This window comes from Echeneis naucrates, chromosome 5 (assembly GCF_900963305.1).
Source record: "Echeneis naucrates chromosome 5, fEcheNa1.1, whole genome shotgun sequence".
Taxonomy (NCBI): Eukaryota; Metazoa; Chordata; class Actinopteri; order Carangiformes; family Echeneidae; genus Echeneis; species Echeneis naucrates.
In genome coordinates, this window is record NC_042515.1 from 16821202 (window position 1) to 16838928 (window position 17727).

General features: G+C 41.0%; 1 protein-coding gene across 2 annotated transcripts in view; it reads left to right on the plus strand.

The window, feature by feature from the left end:
• The window catches only part of dlgap4b (discs, large (Drosophila) homolog-associated protein 4b), a 103229-nt gene extending 87012 nt beyond the window's left edge, over positions 1-16217 (plus strand). The window contains exons 9-14 of one of the 2 annotated variants that reach the window (XM_029502892.1): positions 7622-8061; positions 8658-8746; positions 9732-10219; positions 11225-11316; positions 13563-13733; positions 14600-16217. In XM_029502892.1, the coding sequence (XP_029358752.1) occupies positions 7622-8061; positions 8658-8746; positions 9732-10219; positions 11225-11316; positions 13563-13733; positions 14600-14842 (1523 nt within the window). In that variant the 3' untranslated portion in view covers positions 14843-16217. Of the gene's footprint in view, positions 1-7621; positions 8062-8657; positions 8747-9731; positions 10220-11224; positions 11317-13562; positions 13771-14599 lie in introns of both variants that reach the window. The other variant, XM_029502893.1, reaches the window with a different exon arrangement.
• Positions 16218-17727: the final 1510 nt, after the last annotated feature.

Sequence of the window (17727 nt, forward strand, 5' to 3'; positions counted from 1 at the left end):
CTTAACCATAGATAGAGGGAAAAAACTTGAAGAGCTCTGACATGGTGCATCCTTATGTACTGACATCATCTGAATGCTTTCTGTATAATATATGCATTGCTTATTTGGCACGCATTTGTTTAGTTTTTTATGGGGTTATTAAACCTCATTGTTTTGTGAGGTTGTGACCCCATTGCTAGGCACAGGGGTCGAAATTCTTCTGTGGCTTTGTAATTTTTGTAATATAATTTTGAATGCTCTTCATAGCCTTGGTTCTGGATGGGACTGAAGTCCTCCAACATGCACACACCACCAATTATAGCTCAATTGCAGCCTCTTTTGCCCATGCTAGACGCCCTTTCTATCCAGTGGAAGACAAGGAAAGAACAGTTTGGCTCTCGTCTGATAGCCACGGGCTTGGACAAAGCCCCAAAGGAGAAACAACTTTCAATTTTTCTACAGCATTTGGGAAGAGACAGACCGTGCATCCTACCCTCACGCACAGGTAATTGACCACTTCATGGACCAAAAATAAATAGAAGTACTATAAACACAAGCTTCACCAGAAAGAAGTCTATGGAGCAGTGATACACACACAAGTCCTCCTTCAACTGATGGACAGAGAGGAATATTGGACCATGCTATTAGTCTGGTTCTCACTTTTCATCAAAGTACATGGCAACAACAGGCACAGGACCACAAGTTTGCACTGAGACCTCGTTAAAAATGTTGAACTTTCAGGAGCAGAGGGATAGTAGGTGTGTCTGATGACATACGTTAGGCCAAAGAAGCCTTGAACAGGCGGTTGACCTTCAACAGGTCAGAAAACAGAGCGCAGGTTTACCGGAATTGTTCGAACATGGCTTTTTATTATTATCACTGAGCATCCACAGGGTCGCGCTCTTCACTACAGCGTTTCCTCTCTGCATCCTCTCAAACGCATATGCTGCCTTAAAGTGGGATTTTACACTTTCTGTCTCTTAATGCTGAAGACTTCGGTTATTGGAATAGAATGAAATCTGATGATGGCTTTTCACTTTTCACAGGAAATCAAGAAAAGGTGCTCAAATCGATGGGAGCAACAAACCCCGCACTTTTACTTTTCAAAATCCCGTATTACTTCTTCGAATTGGTTCTGTGTATTTATTTTCTGCCGTGCAGCAGGACTAAGAGGGATATGTTGCAAACTCAAACATTAAAGATAATATTTTTCACGTTTAGTTTTGTGGTGGCAGCATCGAGCCGTGTGCTGCTAAATAAATAAATAAATAAACAAACAAACAAACCGCATCCGTCCTAAATGTCACTTAGTGTTAGATTGTCCGAGGCGTCAGTGAAGCGGCAGCGGACAGGGCACCACGCCTCCCGGGTCTCAGAGAAGCGAAGCCCAACAAAAGGCGCCCGGCCCGGCGTCTGCTCCACAGCCGGGACCGGAACGGCAGAGAGACGTCCAGTCTGGGTCCGTCCGCCTTCATAGGATAGAAGTTTTTTGTTTGTTTGTTTAAATCTCTGCCTTGTTTTGTCAGCTCGGTAAGTGTTTGTTGTTTGTTGCCGGTAGAAGTTGGTACGGAGGCGAGCCGTTACTAACTCGTCTTGTTTGAGTTTAGCCGTAAAAACGGAGCCGCTTTGCTTCAGTCTTCCGTCTGTGTTGAATTAAAACCGAGCAGGTGTGTAACCCCACAAAGAGAGTTTTACACAGTCTCACTCATCCAGCTAAAAACCAGCAGTGAGCTCAGGGTGAATGTGGACCGTGCAGGAAGTATTGATGGAGATGGGAGCAGATTGAGGAGTAACAGGGTTTGGTGTGTCTTTCTGAGACACCAGCTGACGTGTCTGTGCTTTTTCCCTGTATAAGTATATACAGGTTTCATGTTTTCAGCAAGTCATTGGCTGAGTGTGTTAATGAATGAGAGCTCCCTGTCATCTGCTGTGATCAGAAACTGTCTGCTCTGTCTGCCTGATGAAAGCGGGACTTGCTGTTAAATTGGATGTGAACCGGTATGTGAACTAGTCGAAATTGCCTTTTTAACCGCCTGCAGTTAAATGTTGTTGTCGCACATCCTCATAAATGCGCCTTCCTTTGGGTGCTGAAATGGAAAATTGGCCTTCACAGAGGAGTATTTAGTGTGCTGCCCCACTTTTGTCCCACATGGTTGCTTGTCTATTGCAACGTGGATTAAACCCCATTTAGGTCACATTCATTAAAAGGCCTGTGCCGTTTTTTGCAGGTGTTGTTGTTGAACATATTTAGTGTGATAATTGATATAATAGTTTGGGTGAGCAGGTAGTGTCGATGGTTTAGGGCAAGATTGTCTCTGTCTTCTGACTGTTATTTACAATGCAGATGGTTTAGCTGGAAGCCAGCAGGCAATTTGGCAAACAATGCCATTAAATAGAGCGTCACAATCCATCTTTTGTATTTCATTGTTTGTGCCCCTTGACCAGCGGCACCAGTGCAGCACCAGCTCAGTAAATTAACTTAATTTTTTCATTGTTTTCAGCCAATAAATTCAGAAGGCGTTTTAAAACCAGAGAAGTGGAAGAAAACTGTAATCTTCATTAGTTTATCTGTCCCACTGCTGCCAGAACTGTTTTGCCACAATGACACACTCCAACCACTGCAGTTAGTCTCAATTCAGGCAAGAAGGCATTCTGACTGATGTAGGGTTCATTGGTAATATACTTCATTTGTAATGTGTCCATTTAATATAAGCAATTTTTTAGGTCAAAATCTACTGCGTGGATTATGGTTTATAGGCTAAATACTATACCAAAGCTCTTATTAGACATGCATAAATTAATGCATGCAGTAATATGTCACATGGGCTTTCTAAATCTCTTTGTTTGACGGTCTCAGTTGCCCACTACTAATGTAACAGAGTTTAGGATTTGTATGATAAATAGAAAAGATATCTTTAAACTGATCTTGGGTTTAGAGCACGAAAATATGTGTGCTACCAGTGGTGATGTCATTGGAACGGTGGTTGGTAAATCATGCCTCAGCTGTCTCCACATGGTGAAAAGTAAAATGCTGTTATCATAGAGGGGGACCACCATGTGGGTTCCGTCATATTAAAGCATTATTTCCTATTTTCATGTGGTGTGTTTTTGTTTTGTTTGTTTGTTTTGTTTTGTTTGGTTGTTGTTGTTGTTGCTCCCCCCCTATTTTGGCATATGTAGCTAAGGTTTAAACTTTCAGTATGGGTTGTATTGCTGAGATGATTGGGGCGGTTTTAAAAAGTTAAACATTTTCTTATTTCACTCTTTGTGGATAACGTGCAGTCATTAAGTAGCTGGAAGGTGTTTTCTGTTGTTGATGAAGCTTGTGAAAGCTAATCGTTTTCTAGCCCTGAAAATCACATCTTGAAGCAGGCCTTGCAGTGGACAACAACACCACTGTCCAGATGGCATGGAAACAGCAGCGCTCAGTGCCCACTCCAAATTCCACTTAAGCATTCTGGCACAAAGCGCCTGCTTGTTGCTCTTGTAAAATTCATCCTATTGAACAGCTCCTGTAAACAGTCTGCTTAATTAAGAAGCTACAGTAGCTGGCTTTGTTCATTTTATAGCTGCTGAGGTGTTTGAAATGATTCTTTAAGTTTAAAAAGAAAGCCTCTGTCAGCCCTACTGCTATCGTTGTTAAGTGGTATAGTGGTAATTGGTATTTGTAAAAGTTGCCAGAGGACAAGAGGAGCATTTTTCTGGGTTTCAAAGACTTTCTGGAATAAAACATCTCAAAATAAAACATCTCAAACTTAAATCTTATCAGATGGGTTCTCCGGCTTAATTTGCGTCCATTTAGTGTGAAAATTTTTCACACTATGACGACAGTGTTTTGGGGCTGAGTTCTGCATAGTAAACAAAGAAGTGTGTCATATGAATTAGAGCATGTGCCGCCTATGATCCATCTGTCTGCTGGATGTTTCTGACATGTCTGCATTTTCTGCATTTTAATGGAAATTTATCACAAATGAAATTTTATTCTATTTGTGTTTATGTAACATTACCAGAAGCCACAGCAAAAGTAGAAAAATTAACAGCAGACAACAGGCTAAAAACTGTCGCATCGCTTATCTGGTTGTCCTGGGCAAATGAAGATATGTGTCCAGTAGAATTACTGTCTGGATCTGTTAGGTTAGTTGATAATCAGTTTCAACATTAGCACATAATATAGTCAAGTATCTATGCTAGGGTTCTGTACATTTGGATATTGTGGTCAGGATTGCATGATATTTCACAACTGAAAGTGACATGTAGTCAAGGGTAATCTACATCTGTTAGCAGCTCTGTGAGACTGTACTCAGTTTCATGTTTCACAGCTCAGCTCATTGTGACAAGAAGACCCAGAAAGGCAGAGGAACTGTGAAGAATTTAAACTCTCAAAAAGACTCTGCATATGGTGAATTAATGCATGACATTTAAATCGTTTGCACATCTCTCACTACATTGATGTATAGCATGAGTAGCAACAGCAACATTCCTGTTTCATAATTTATCCCAATCATTTTCAACCTCTGATATGAATTTAACTCAGTATTGTACTCACATTCTACAATATTGGTCAAAACTCAATCTCATAATGGGGGTATTTGACAAATTGTGTGATTACAAATGATCCATTATGCCAGTATGGCTAAAAGAAGTGGATTGAATGACCACCAGCAGATAATTCAAAATTATCTTTGGCAATTATGTCTCTTGTAATTTATAGACCAACATATACATCAATGTTGATATACTTCTGAAACTCTAAAATCAGATGATGATGAGAACTCGGCCCTAATGTTGTGTTCAGTTCTATGACTTTATCCCTTGTGTAATTTCAGAGACGGAAGTCAGTTGGGCTTTTCGGCACAGTATTCAGTTATCCTGCTTATAGATATAAGGGAGTGATGGAAGATCATCACAGAACTGCAGCAACAGTGATGACGCTATTCTGCCCCAGATCCATCGCTGTCATGTGTGGGAACGCAGACATAGAAAAGCTGCCACAGCAGAGTTTCCTGAGGTGGTGGTCAGAGGCCTGTGGCTAATCCATGTCTGTTGGGCTGCTCTCTATAGAAATGATAGATGTTTAACCACCAAGTTTCCTAAACTGGATTTGTTAGGCTGAATTTCTGTTTTACAAGAAGGCAGGAGAGGTGACAGCTGTGATATAGAGATGCTGTGGTTGACACTCCCCCCCCCCCTATCTTGTGGATGTCAGCGACAGCTTTTCAACTAGCAGACTGGATTTGTGGTTCTCACTTTTAAATTATTGAGCTAAGGGTGTGGTCCAACTTTCAGAGTAAACATTTCTGTAAAAAACTAACTTGGGTGAGGCGCAAGCATGCATCCTTGTACATTTGGTTGTTTGTTTTGTCAGCTCATAATTTACATTTTGTTCTTGACCCAAAAAATTGTGCATGTACTGTACAAACCAAAAGGTTGGACACACTTTCCTATTCATTTGAGTGAGAAGGTGTGTCCAAGCTTTTGGCCTGTACTGTATCTATGTCTGGCAGCTGAGGTTTAGAGATGGGCTGGTTTCGGAGTCATTTCTGTGGTCTACAGTGATGTCAGTGTTTTGGCTTCATTGGAATGTGACCTTAAAGTGCTTCAAGGCAGTTTGCTGGAAAGCCTCACTGCTGGGACTTGAGCCACTTCTTTACACACCTGACTTCATATCTCTCGTGGGAAGAATCAGGTAGGAAGTACATAGTTGCCCTTTTAGACACCCGAGGGCCAGCTGTTGTACAATAGTTTGGCTTGCAGTAAAGTGGCTGGCCTGCAACCGTCTGACAACTCAATTTATAGTTCAGGAGTTTAATCTGACATGAAGATATGAGTGAGGTTACATGAGTTCCGCGTTTGGTGAGTTGGCACAAACATGAGAATTAAAGCTGTGAAGTAGATTGCAATGAACAAAAAGCCTCTTGTTCGACTGTTTCCTCAGCCGCTCACATGTTTGCTGCAAGGCAAAATCCTTGATGGGTGGTTGAAATTCCTGACAACAACATTCAGTGATGCAACGCAAGGCACACTGTTTGATGCATGTCGTCCCTCACAGGATATTCAAATGCTATTGTAAAGGTCCCTCTCATCTAGTAGAATTGAAGCTGATGTTATTATGATCAGGCTATGTTTGCAATAACTGTGGTCAGTGCCTTCTCAAACTGGGACTTTGTAAGCAAAATGTGAAAGACAGCAAATTCAAAAGTATTAAATCAGTTTTAATAATGGCTCTCTAAGTAGAAATCCCTTCCTGAAATTTCCCCACAGTGGAACAAATGAAGACATTTCAGTGTTTTGCCATGCTCCAAATCAGGCTTGGGAAGCAGTGTGTCCTGTCAAAACTGCCTTTATCTTTTACACTCTTTATATCCCTCTGGTACTGTCTCTCTCTCTTTACTAACTCTTCACAAGCTTTCCACTGTTTTTCAAGCATGGTGTCAAATGAAGCATCCTTCAGGAATCATAAAGCAGCCACAAGGTTCATAATAATACAGTAGAATTCTATGTTTAGATTATAGAGCCCAACATCACATCTTTTACTGCCTTCACTGTGTTTGCAGAAAAAGGGGATTTTTAAGGGCTCATCATAGTTTTGGTTTGTTTTTTTTTTTCTTATGTCAGCTTTTAATGTGATCTGTGTACATGGGATTTATTTTGCTTTTTATTTCTATTTTGCAGTTTTTATGTGTATTTTACCTGATACAGTCTACATGACTGGGTGAATTCCTCTTCACAGACAATCTTTGACCTCAACGCAGTGCTGATTTGGTTAATAGATGAGATGAGTGAAAGAGTGGTATCATGTCAGGCTGTCAGACCGAAGGCAAAACCAATGGGTGTGGCTGTAAGAGCCTTTTTATGCTGTAAAACCTGCTTTTCTGTTTTGCATGTTGGACACATGCTGCGTGGATTAAATGTAAGCTCCCACTTTAAGGAGCTCAGTTTTAGATTTTAAAACCTTTCATATATGGTATCACGTGACTAAAGGACTAAACAATATATAATGGTCCAACAACAACAAAGCTTAGTACTTTGTGTCCATTTGGCTTTGGGTGGATCGTCAGATTATCATTAGTGTCAAACTTTTTACTTTGTATGGCACTAAGCACTTAAATAACTATTTAATCACAGGACTTTATAATTTTCTTTTTTTTTTTCTTCCTCCTTTGGTCTTACGTTAGGGAGTGCTGCAGGTAAATGTCCTTCAACTTTTCTACCATATTTGGTTGTAAGACTCATATGGTCAGCTAAGTGCCTCCAAGTTTATCACCTGTCTCATGATCCAAGCTTTGAAGCATAGTGTGTGTGACTTCATATAGGTCACCTGCGTGGCACAATGTGTTTGTTTCAGTACCCCTCTGATTTTATTTTCTGATTTACAAGATACTTCCCTAATTCACTGGTGTTCCACCTTTCATGCAACAAAATTCTTTTGTATTTATGTTTAGTCTGAAGAGTTCTGCTTGGGTGTTTTGTTTTTTTGTTTTTTTTTTTTTTTTGTATTTCTTAGTTACCTTCTGTTATTTGCTTCTCATTTTTGTCAAGTTTAAGCCTAGATATGAGTAGGCTTTGAAGATTGATAAATCAAATTTCTCAACAATTCTTCCTCTCCCTGCTCCCCTTTGTCTCTTTTTTTTTTTTCTCTCAGTCTCTACATGCATCACCACCTGTAAGAAGACTGCGCCCCCACCAGTACCACCTCGTACAACCTCCAAGCCCTACATCTCTGTGACAGTACAGAGTAGCACAGAGTCCGCCCAAGACAACTACCTGGATCAACAAGACCGGAGGTCAGAGGTCAACAGCCAGTCTAGCCACGCCCACAGCAACTCCTCTGACAGCCTTGATAGCACCCGTGCCAACAGCCTGGCCCGGGGTATTCCCCGCCCTCCACACATCATCCCTACTCCTATTGCCACCCCAAGAGAGCCAATTGCTCCCACTACAGCCAATGCTTCCACTGAGACAAGTGACTCAGTAGTCCAACATGAATCCCTGAAATCAGGATTAAATAAAGGAAATCTAGTGGCCGAGGAGCCCCTAGTGGCCCCAGTACCCAGGCGGAAACTGTCCTCCATTGGCATTCAGGTAGGCAGTGGGAATGTTGTACTATCCAGGAAGAGTACAGTTGAGTCAGTGCTCTTACTACTGTACATATCAAATGAAATTCACTCAGCCAGTGCCAACCAACATGGTGCACTAGTCTTCTGAAGTGTAGCTCATTGAATTAGTTGAGAGTAATTTCACAAGATGTCCTCTGGTGTATTACCATGTCTGAGTCTGTCACTTCAAGGCCAAAAATGTGCTTGCAAGTTAGAGCTCTCATTGGGGTGATCCTCCCTATATCATTAGAGCTGGCTATTATTGAACTATAGATGGCAAAAAATAAATTTTGTGTTACCACAACTTTCTCTTCTGCATGTGCTGAAATAACAGTCCCTTCCTCAATTTTCCAAACACAGCACATTAAATGAAGTTTAACCCTCATTTGTGGCATCATTTTGAAAAGAAAGAACTGAATTATATGGAATATCTTTTCTTTGGATGTTTTACTTTATCATTTGGAAAGGTAAAGCTCTTGCTCATATGCATCACTGTGGTTGTGTTTTGGCCAGTTCAATGACAATGTTTTGTTTTGTTGTTTTTTGTTTTTGTTTTTTTTCCATGTCATTGTTTGTTCTAAGGTTGACTGTATTCAGGAAGTCCCACGAGAGGAAACCCCACCACTAGCCAAATTTCAGTCAATCGGAGTACAGGTGGAGGACGGGTGGCAGTAAGTCCTCTTCCTGTCCTTGTTACAACGTGAGGAATTTATATTATAGCCATACACATTACTCTGACTACTATTTCTGTTAACAGGCACTATATAGATGTGAAAGAAATGTGTAATGTCTTTGTGTGTTGTGCTGGTAATGTTGAAGCTGATTCCTAGAGTGACTATTATCCATCTGAATTTGTCCCTTCCCACTTTTTATTTGAACCCCATTTCATTGTTGTCACAATGCATTCTGTGCTCATGTTTTGAATGTCAGGACATACTGGGACACTTCCTTTTGCATGTTGCATTTGGATTAGCTGCCGCTCTTAGTCCTGATTTATATTTATGCTGTACTCACATTTGAGCCACATGACAATGCTTAAGCTGTATCACTTTGATTCATTTGCCATAATGAGACCATATTCCATTCTGGTCTCTTACTGTTCCTAGCCTCCCATAATATAGGTCACAGTTCCTTCAATCAAGCTCTGATATTTCATTATCTGGTATAATTTGCATAATTTTTAAATGAAAAATAGACAAGATTACAGTAGAGCCATTTTCTTTTGTTATATTTTGTGGTGATTTTATCAGATAACATTGTCTCAATAGGATCAGGATTTGAACAGTGGAGATCAGCAGCTTGGAAGTTAACATACAGTCTTAATATGTCATTCTTTTTCCATTGTCTGGCACGAGAACAAGAAAAAATTAACAAAATGTATTTAGTGGGAATTCTGCTCTGTTAGTAGTGCCACCATGCAAATAGCTTATGGCACAGTGCAGCTACATACTCCCCCTCTTGTTTATCCCCCTACTGACCAGCAAAAATAACTGACTGACTCAACTAAGCAGTGCTTCTTTGTTGTTCTTGATTGGTTTATCCTTTTCTTTTTACATTGTTGTGCACACACAAATTTTGTCAAAGATTTAAAAAAAGGTGAATTGAAAAATGGAAAAAGCCGGTTTCTAACAGTTTCTCTCAACTTGTATCTTTCAGACTCAGCCGCTCCAGTAGCATGGCCTCAAAGCAAGAAACGGACTCAGACACACAGGACATACCTGTCATCTCCCATCTGAACAGTACCAAACCCACCGAAAAAAAAGTCATGGTCAATAGTGCTAGCCAATCCATGAGCTCCCCTCCTGCACAGGACTCTTTAGACAATGGAGAACCTACTGCTGGCGCCTCTACACCTCCACCTCCTAGGCAGGTCCTCAACCGCTCCACTACACGAAGTAGCTCTTCTTCATTCTCAGAAAGTCTGGACCCAGCACTGGACCCCTCATCGCTACCTCCTCCGGACCCCTGGCTGGAGAGTGGCAATGGCAGTAACAGCAGCATTCCACAAAGCGGAGGAGGGGGAACACTGTGTCGGAGAGACGGCCACTGGTTCCTCAAACTACTGCAGGCGGAAACGGGACGCATGGAAGGCTGGTGCCAGCAGATGGAACAGGAGACCAAAGACAACCAGCTCTCAGAGGAGGGTGAGGCTAGCACAGTATGGCTGCTATTCTAGGACAAGGAGGTGGATATTGCAAATGGTAAAGGGAGCAGATTCTCCCAATTTAAAAAAAAAAAAAAAGTGTTGTAAGCTGAAAGTTAGTTATAATGGTTTTCATAGTTAAATTAATCGTTATCGTTTGAAGTAGAGTGATACCAAATGTGCTGAAGTCATTATGCGATGCCCTGATTGAAACCTGCATCTTGATCTTCCCACCAGAGGTCTGATCGTGTTTGACCTCAGCATGTGGTTCAGAGCTCAGTTATAGTGTTCTGCTTCTGGCCCTGCAATCACTCAGACATACACAGCATGGAGAGGATGAGGCGATAATACCTGGGGTGACCACACACAAGCAGCCCTGTAATCCCCAGAATTATACAAATCTACTCTGGAACTGATTAAAGCTCCAGATTAGATTAGTGCTTCAACATCAGCAGTGAACACAAAAATGCACATTCTACGCACAAGTATACAAACAATGGGAGGCTTTGTTTGCTCGATTATCTGAGTTGCTGAATCAACATATGAGCACAGAAGTCTATATGTTGTGTGTCTATGTGCTTCTGTTGTAAGGAATCTTAAATCTGATGCAAAGCTTTGTTCCACAGCTGAGTCTCACCACACAAAATTGCCCCATAACTTCACAATCCAGTGATCAGATAGAGTCCCAATTTTGTCAGGGCAAATGTTTTCCCGAGTTGCAACAGACTAGCATAGAGAACACTGACAAACTACAGTTATGTATGTGTTGATGTACTTTACATGCAGTACAGGCCAAAAGTTTGGACACACTTTCCTATTCATTTGAATGAGAAGGTGTGTCCAAACCTTTGGCCTGTAATGTATTAGCAGGTCTTGGTGTGTTTCTTAACCTAAAGAGGAGTGGATTGGAATAAAATACCTTCCATTGTTGAAATAACAGGACACTACTTTCACAAGCAATTCTGTGACAATTTTGTGTGTGTGTGTGTGTGTGTGCTCTCTTCAGTGCTGGGAAAGGTACGCAGTGCCGTAGGAAGTGCCCAGCTGCTAATGTCCCAGAAGTTTCTGCAGTTTCGGGGGCTGTGTGAACAAAACTTGGTGTGTATATGGCCTGTTTTTAATAATTCCACTCCACAGGTATAAAACTGAAACTCAATGTAATCCTAACTCTCTCTTCACCAACAGTTTCTTAACCTGAAACAAAGCCTTTCACACTAATTAAATCTGACTAAGCTGTGCTGATATGCAACATTTAGTCACATAATAAAGCATGGCAGTTCATCAGCACATATTATGTGGCACTTGTAGTATGCCACTAAGCTATTTCTAAGAGATGACACATTTTTACTGGAAAGAGCCCGTTACAAGTTGCAGTTGATTGCCAACAAACATCTGTCCTGTTGGCAGATATGATGTGCAGTTTCTCAAATATGTGTCAGATAAAATTGACTGGTAAACTCTTGCGGGTTGATTGAAGTTGACTTCAAACTTTCATTGTGGAAAAGGAAAAATTTCCAAATTCAGTAATATCTGTAAATAACCAAACCCAGCCCCAGCCTGAATTTTCTACTTAACAAAGTGGTTTAATCCAGATAGAGCAAACTGTCATCATGGTCACTGCTTCTCAAACAGACGTGGCAATGTGGCAAAAGGATTTTACCTGATTAGATAAGAAAAATAACAATGAATGCCTCATATTCATTGATGTAACTGTGCAATGTGTAAGTATGTTATAAGATTCAGTGATGCATTTCTTTGTCTGCTTTGCAGTCCTGTGTTTTTATATCAGACGAAAAGGTAACTCCTCAGAAACTCTGCCTCTCACATCTTCAGCTGAACATCCATGAAGTTAGGAGTGTAACCTGAAACAGTAATTGCCCTCCTGATCTCTCATCTCCACTATTCAGTTAGAATGAGAAGGCTCTGCCCATAGGGGGTTTTTGCCAAAAATTGTTAAAATGTTAGTACAGCTCCTTAAATCTGAAGAACACAGCAGAGCCTATACAAACAAAAGGCCAGAGCATTACAATCAGTGGCTGTGACAGATTAAAAGATGTCAGAGCAGGATTTACTTGATGCCTGCTTGATAATCTGTTCCGGTTTTTCAGAGACACCAACCAAAAAGACAGCTGTTTGTAAACAAGCGAAGAGTCTTGTCTGTTCTGGTGATGTGAATGCTGAGTAATTATGCTCTTTTGTTTTGGTAATGGTGTCACAAATGTGTTCTTCTGGTTCAGTATAATGCTTTACTCAACTTGATAATGATACATAATTTATACTGTCACTTTCAGAAGTAATCTTGCTTGACAGGATTGAGGTCTTTTTTTTTTTTTTTTTTTTCGGTGCAGTTCCTGTCTCTGCAAAGTAATTGTGCTGTAACATGGCTCCCCCTAGTTGTTTTCATGAAAGTAGCAGCATTTGTGTCTAATAGAGAAGTATATTCTCACATTAGACATCAACAATGACCAGTCAGTGACACTAACATTTAAGTTAGGCATGACATTTAGATGCCACCTGAACAGCTTTTTTCAAAATTTCATTTTAAATGAAATTTTTTGTGTTCTGATGTGGTGGGTTTTTTTTTTTTTTGTTTGTTTTTTGTTTTTTTTTTTTTGTTTTTTTTGTTTTTGTGTGTGTGGTGTGTGTTCTGATGTTTTTTTTTTTTTTGTTTTGTTTTTTTTTTTTTTTTTTGGGGGGGGGGGGTGTTGAGAGGGACAAACAATCCGCAAGGTATGCCACATTTAGTTTTGTGTTCCAGCGACAGATCAAGCTGCAGTTTCTTTCCAGTGAGTTAATCAATGATGCTCAGCTAAACCAGATAATCACTATGGTTGTGCGATGACCCCAGCTGATGTGAGCAAACAATTCCACAGCTTCATTATATCACCTCAACTGCTGAACAGAGCACCAGTGAAGTCAAGAAATTGCCAAACACTGGGATGAGTGTTGGTGCAACTGACCCTGATGTCCTACCCACTGCCCAGAGTCAGATTATTGGTTGATTGCATTTTTTTGTGTGTGTATGTGGGTTAGGGTTAGGGTTAGGGTTAACCCTAACCCTAACCCTTGCTGCTAATTACCCAACCCAAACATCAGCGTTTGGAAAGTTTGTAGTAGCTCAGAGCAGGGAGACGTGTAAGGTTGAAATACCAGACAAAAACAACAACCCACCCAAGTCCAACAAATTAAGCAATTCTGCAATTGAGTCTGCCTTCTGTGCCAGCATTTAATCCTACATGCAAATGTGTTCTCCATTCTAAGATATTTCATATAAACTGCAGTACATGTCCTCACTCCTCATCACACATACATTATTCATCCACTTTCATCCCTCTCTTGGTCAGAATGTGAATGCCAATCCACGACCCACAGCCCAAGACCTGGCTGGATTCTGGGACCTATTACAGCTCTCCATCGAGGACATCAGCCTCAAGTTTGATGAGCTCTACCATCTCAAGTCCAATGACTGGCAGTCCGCGCCAACTACAGCTGCCCAGTCGCCCCCAGAGCGGAAGGTACTTCCCACCCCTGCTGCCCAGTGCCCTGGCTGGGGTAGGAAAGCCGCCGAAACCGGCCTCTCTCCTCCCACCACCACCACCATTGTTCCCACTTTTTTTTTTCTTTTTTTTTTCTTTTTTTTTTTTTAAAACCTCCCTTCAACTTCCTCAGTTCCTGTGTGGGATAAACAGGGCCTCCCTTTCCAACACAAAAGGGGCAAGAAAGATCCCTATAGGCATGCATGGAAATATTCATCTCAAAGAGGGCTGTTGTTACTCTGTCTTGGAAGGTTAAAGCCCTGCTTTGAGCATGCATGTGTTACCTACTGATATGTGTGCCGCAGCAGAGCATGGCTAAGAAAAAGTGGCTGATAGGAGAATGGAGTCTTGCTTTTGTTCCTCTTCTGTTTAAATGTTTGTTTGTGCTTGCGTGTCTCTGTCAGCTGCTGGTTGGTGTGGTGGGTGTGTGTGTTTCTGTCTTTATGAGCCCTTGCTGTAGCAGAAGCGCTCTTCTCGCTTTTTGTTGTTTTGATTGTCTTGTGATCCTTTGCCTGTGCTTTAAGTTTAATCCAGTGTGCCATTATTTCATGTTGCCATTTCATGTCTTTGAAATGATCATTCAAATGACTGTTCTTTTCAGTGGTGTCTGTACTTGTACTTGTTTTTTTTTTTGTTTGTTTGTTTGTTTGTTTGTTTTTGGTCACTTTTTACAAAGTGACAAAGCTTTAACAACAGCATTGTCTCTGTCCAAGTCCTGTCTGGCAAACCTGCTTAAACAAAGAGTGCTTCCTTATGACATTCTCTCACTGTCTCATCTGTCTTTTGTCCTATCTCCTCCCTCTGTCTTTTTCTATCTGTCAAATGTCACCACTCCACAATAACAGGACGAGGAGAAGGTGGCCCCTCCGGCATCAAAGAAGCCCGGTAAAGGACGACCATTGCTGAGCCGGGAGAAGAGTGCCGACTCTGCATCCACCTCTTCTTCGGCCTCGGCAGAGAAGCAGAGACAGGAGGCCCGCAAGCGTCTGCTGGCTGCTAAGAAGGCTGCCTCGTTTCGCCAGAACTCTGCCACAGAGAGCGCAGACAGCATCGAAATCTACGTCCCCGAGGCCCAGACTCGCCTCTGAGACAGACAGACAAAGAAGGATGTAGGGCCGGATCAAAGGATCAATAAGTGTCACTGAAATACCTGGAAAAAGTAGAGGAGAACTTTTGCAATGCAAATGAGCTACTCTGAGTTTGGATGGATGTTGGGTGAGAAGAGAGCAAATTGCCTGAGATGGGGGTTGGGTTAAATTTGGGCATTTTTGATGCATTCATGCAGTTATAGGCTGGTCCTGATGGCATCAAGCACTCAACTAACGAAGGAAAGGGAACGGTGAACTTGTGGATGACGGGCTGTGAAGGAGACTCGTTCCTTGAGGCTGTAATTGAAAACCTCAGTTGAACTTTGTCATTTCTTGTTACTACTCTTGATATAATAGAATTGTTAATGAAAGTATTGTTATTATGAAGATTATAACCTAAAGAATCTACATGAAGACTGTTTTAAACATCCTTCTATTATGGCTATAAGATCTATTAAGTGGGCAGAAGACGAGCATTAGCGCTCTTCTGTCTCCTGTTGTCGTCCTCTTCCCAGATCATGGCCATCGTGTAGCTTTTCAGAACACCACCTTGTGGCCATCGCACACACATTGCACACACTACATCCACTACACTTCCACTCTACAAACTCACACCTATGTATGTCTTCCTTGTATTTATTTGTTCACTTTATTCATCCTTTGTTTGTATGAAAACCCATCTAGATCAGGTTACTATGAATATTTTTGGAATGATGATATATTCATGTCAGGTTTGTGGGGATATATCTGTATATCCTAAAAATGGACTCTTGTGTATGTTCTTCAAAAATGTTTTTATGTCAAAAGATTTTAAACACTGGCAAGAATCTATGAAGTTTAGTTTCTTAATGGTTTTCAATGAAAGCACAGCCCAATGTTAACAGTGACCGACATGAAGATCTCAGCGTCAGTCAGAATGACAGCGGTCACAATACTACAATATATTAATTTCTTTAGGGAAAACATCCAATTTTAGTTTATTTTGCTTCTCTCTGTTTCATTAACTTCATGTTTGTGCTGTAACTGCAGATAATGAATATTTCAGTCTGTCTGAGGCTTCTTTAAGTGCTTTTATTAATCTCCCTTGGCATTCAACTCATTCATCTCAAATGAATCTAGGGCTTTTACTGAAGTAGTGCAGCAGGCTAAGTATGCAGGATAATATTGTTATTGTGGAGACATATTAGTACGCGTCTTAGTCTTACTTTTATAATGTTTCTAAGGACGTTTATGATTTAATTTGCCTGCATCACACAACAAAATCAATCCTATTTCTTTGTTACCATTTTTGTCTTTCCTGCCGTTGAAATCGTCCAAAGTATCTGCACTTTTTTATTCAAAGGAGAAGTATTTAATTAAAACATTACATATATTAGTCACTGTGTTTTCATCATTTATTAACTGCAGATTGCTTTTTTCATGGAAGACTACATAAGCCAAAGATGAATTTTCAGATTCATCTCATGTATTTAAATGTCACATGAGCAGGGAGCTCAAATGGATTGGACTCTAGCCACAGCACCATATGCATCACAGCTGAAATGTTTAGATATGCACATGACCTGAAAGCTTGATTAGCACTGTAATAACACCGACTAACTTCTTTGGGGCATTGGCCAGTGGTGTGATCATTTTGAGACAGACCTCCATCAACATTTCTGTTTCAACCTCTGCTTGTGACCCTTCTTACCTCTAGAGGGCAACAGTAGTCAATTCTCAATTGAGTGAACAATGCATTGTTTTGCAAAGGTTCTGACGCTGTACGTCAACATTTCTCTCCTGTTTTGCATTAAGAAGACACTGAATGGATTGCATATATTTACAGAATCATCTCTCCCCAAACCCAAAGGTCTGTAATGAGGCCTGTTGCTTTTTATATTTATATACACCCACCCAGGACTGCACATTCATCTTGAGACACAGTCTTGGCATTCCACCGTTTGTCTGTCTTCCACAGATTTGCTCGTAAACAAAACTAGATCGCTCCTTGCTAATTATGTTAAACTACTGCAGTGTCACTACATGGCTTTGATTGCTGCAATGTCTGTTTCTCACCCACTGTGACTCAAAAATGCAGCCTGCGGCTTTGAATAGGAAAAAAAGCCTGATATCCACCATTCGCTCTCTATCTTGGCAAGAGAAGTTCCTTGATGGTGGGTCTTTGTTTGCTTCTTGTGTTTGCCTGCTGGGGATGACTGTGAGGAAAATGGCCCAGGGGTGTCAATAGCCTATTCCCTGCTCACTGTCAATGCCTCCTTCCAATTGACTGTAGGGGGGGCAGCATCATTAGCACCTGAAGGCCTTTTGTGCGAGTCAGCCTTGGGCTTGATTTTATTTCTTACTGCCAGGAAAAGGTTGTAAGCATCTGACAAATAGTTTTCCTAAAATAAGCAATGGGGAGGAAAGTGAGGAGTTGTCTTGTATGAGTAAACTTGTTTACTTGTCATCAGAATATTTCCTTTACCACATCTAAATGTCTTTGCTATATTAGTGTTATTTTGTCACAGATATGGTTAATACATTACACAGTATCACACCATATCATTTATTTTATTCCCATTCCCACAGTTTGTTCATTTGCTGTGAACTTCCAATCAAAACCGCAGGTCTGTGTCTGTAACTTAATGTGTCATTAGAAAGCTGTTCTGTGACCCCACCACCTCAAGTGATAAACAGCACTCGTCTGGCCTAACTTGGCCATACAACAACACCAAGACACGTCAGGTAACAGGTATACATTTTAACAAGGCTTCTCTCCAATACACACACATCACTGGGACACACCTAGGACTATTTCCTGGGAGGGCTATATATGATCCAAACAGCTGCACTGTGGGAGGTGGGGGGTTGCTGTAAAGCCGTTGATTTGGGGGTGATAATGGTCC